Raw genomic sequence first — 2806 nt, forward strand, 5'->3', positions numbered from 1 at the left:
AGTGTGTGTGTGTGTGTGTGTGTGTGTGTGTGTGTGTGTGTGTGTGTGTGTGTGTGTGTGTGTGTGTGTGTGTGTGTGTGTGTGTGTGTGTGTGTGTAATTCTTTCAAACGCAGTGTTCCCTGTTCCTACACATCAGTAGGAAAGTGGGCCGATTTGTAAAGCAAATTAACCCTCTGAGTGCCAGGCCAATTATCAGGTATTCGTATTGTAATTTATTCCATAATTTATTTGTATCCCCATTTGGCCTTCTCCCTTGCATGTTACCAAATTCAGTGGAAGATGAAACTAGTTCATGTCTGATTTAAAAGGACACAAAGAAACTATCAAACCTGCACTGAATCTGTTATGAATGAATTAAATTAGCAAAAAATGGGGATTTCACAGCTCTTCTGATAAATAAGCTTTTTAGTTTAGGTTCAATGTGTCATTAAGACAGAAGTGTGAGACTGTAGGAAATCATTTGCCATCAGCTTACATGATGTATAAACACCAATAGCTGAACAATAGACTAGTTATTCATCAACTATTGTTTGACACTAATTATCGTATTATTATTATTATTATTATTATTATTATTTCACAATTCAGGTATTTTCTACCTCATTCTTTCTTTCTTTTGCTCTGTATCTATTTTAAATCATGTCAAGGAAAGCAGAGTATTTGAGCATTAGTTGTGTAAACAGTAATGACAAACTAAAGAGAGCAATAGATGATGGGAGGAGGCAGCAAACTTGGAAACACAACGTGGCGTATTTAAGTCTAAAATGCCGAATTGAAACTAAATGGTGGTGCGTATAGTCTCGTGTGTGTGTGTGTGTGTGTGTGTGTGTGTGTGTGTGTGTGTGTGTGTGTGTGTGTGTGTGTGTGTGTGTGTGTGTGTGTGTCTTACAGTCTAGGAACTGGCTGCAGGGTCCATCTCTCCAGCAGCAGAGCATCTTGTCTGATGACCGGGTCGCTGATGGGGTCACTCGGGGGGCACTCGTCACCATAGCAACAGTCTGGCAGGAGCATGACCTCGATCATGATGGGGATGCTGTTCCTCCACAGAAGGATCACCTCTGAGCGGGTTCGCCTCGCCTGCCGACACTGGACACACACACAGACAAAGGTGGAGGGTGAGTGTTCATTAGAGAGAGTCAACACCAGACCCAGAGGTTTAGGGGCAGATGGGACCCAAAGAGCTTCTGGGTCCCTTCAAAGGCGCTATAAAAATGTAATCTATTATATTTATTTGTATTATTATTAGAGCCCAATTTCCGAGTGATTTTTATTTAGTGTTAGTCAAATTTCACTTAAAAATCTTTCCATTATGGAAGTTTACTTCAAAGATTCAATGAATCTCTTAAGTCCCACGCTCCTCCAACAATGCAACATAAATATATATAACTTAAGACAGCAACCAATAAAAGAAATTTAAAAAACAATAAAAATAGAGCAAATAGAAACGGAGTAGAATACACAAGTGCAAGATTATCTTCCAGACCGATGTGATGTTATGCTGTTTTATATAACTGTTGCAGGAATACAGATTGAAACAACAATACAACTAATGCAGTCGAATACAAATTCCCACAATGTATGATGTACATTTTGTTTACTTTCATTTAACCCTTAGATGCATAAGTGGTTATTTTTTGACCCGGTGAGGTGGTTTTCTTGAAGTATTTTTGTAATTACATTTTTCTATCATTTCATATTCCAGCTATTCCTCAAAAAACATGTTTTGGATATCATGCCATTCAAATTTTTTAATTTACATTTTAAGAAATTGTAGTTTTTGTATTTCTACCCCAAGCTTCCATAAGTGGGTCAAAAATGACCCGCATGCATTTTCTATGGAATCTCGTATTTTTTTCAAAATGTGATTTATTTTTCTAAAATTATAAAAATAGTGAAAAATTCAATATAATTTTTTTCTAGTGTTAACCAAAATATAATACAAGTGATTTTTCTTAACCAAAATGACAAAAATGGCATAAAAACACATATTATTCTAATACGGGTCCTTTTTGACCCACTTATGTTAGAGTGTAGGGTCCAGTCACTCGGGCATCTAAGGGTTAACACAGTTTTAAAGAGGTATTAAATCAAAGTCTACTTATTTCAGAGGCTGCCGTTTGTGTTGCTGTTGAACGTGATACATTTGTATCTCTAACATTGGATGCCTAGTTCCAGCTGTGTTGGTAAAATGACAGTAAATACACGATCAACAACAACAACAAACATGTAGGTCAAATGTAATATCCATTTCCAAGTGGCCCCCAATTAACGCTCATAACTTGAAAGACACGAATGATCAACAACATTCAAAAGAGAAGAGGCTGCCATCTGTTCACACTTCAGGATAAGTCATGAGAGGTGTGTGTGAGAGGTGTGTGTGTATGTGTGTGTGCTACCTGGGGCACTTTGTCGCTGCACTCGTGCTTGTGAAGAGGCGGCATGGCCGACTGGGCTGGAGGACAGTGCAGCCCCTCGGTTCTGCCCTTCACAGAATACTCTGGTGTCCTTCCCTCGGTGATGAGCAGCGTCAGGAACACCAGGAACTCCTCCGCATCGTACTCGAAAAACTCCTCCGTTGCATCTAGGCAGAGAAAAAGAGAGGAGGGTGAGCTTCTGTCGAAATAACATCCACCAATGGTAGCGGAGCAGCGGGTTGATTACTAACTTGCTTCTGGTTACCTGTTAGTTTTCTTATTGATTTATATTAGCTATAGCAGGGGTTGGCAACCTTTTTGATATGAAGTGCCATTCAAAAAAATATATTTTATCGGCGTGCCGACGATCGTGAATTATCAAGGGGGGGGG

The 2806-nt window shown here is 39.2% G+C and overlaps 1 protein-coding gene across 2 annotated transcripts in view; it reads right to left on the reverse strand.

The window, feature by feature from the left end:
• The window catches only part of atosa (atos homolog A), a 38400-nt gene that overhangs the window by 11085 nt on the left and 24509 nt on the right, over window positions 1-2806 (reverse strand). For both annotated transcript variants that reach the window (XM_010780662.1, XM_010780661.1), the window contains exons 2-3: window positions 2398-2582; window positions 891-1087 (exon numbers count right to left, since the gene is read on the reverse strand). In XM_010780662.1, the coding sequence (XP_010778964.1) occupies window positions 891-1087; window positions 2398-2582 (382 nt within the window). The remainder of the gene's footprint in view (window positions 1-890; window positions 1088-2397; window positions 2583-2806) is intronic.

The sequence above is a fragment of the Notothenia coriiceps genome, unplaced genomic scaffold (genome assembly GCF_000735185.1).
Source record: "Notothenia coriiceps isolate Sejong01 unplaced genomic scaffold, NC01 NC01_scaffold00022118, whole genome shotgun sequence".
NCBI lineage: Eukaryota > Metazoa > Chordata > Actinopteri > Perciformes > Nototheniidae > Notothenia > Notothenia coriiceps.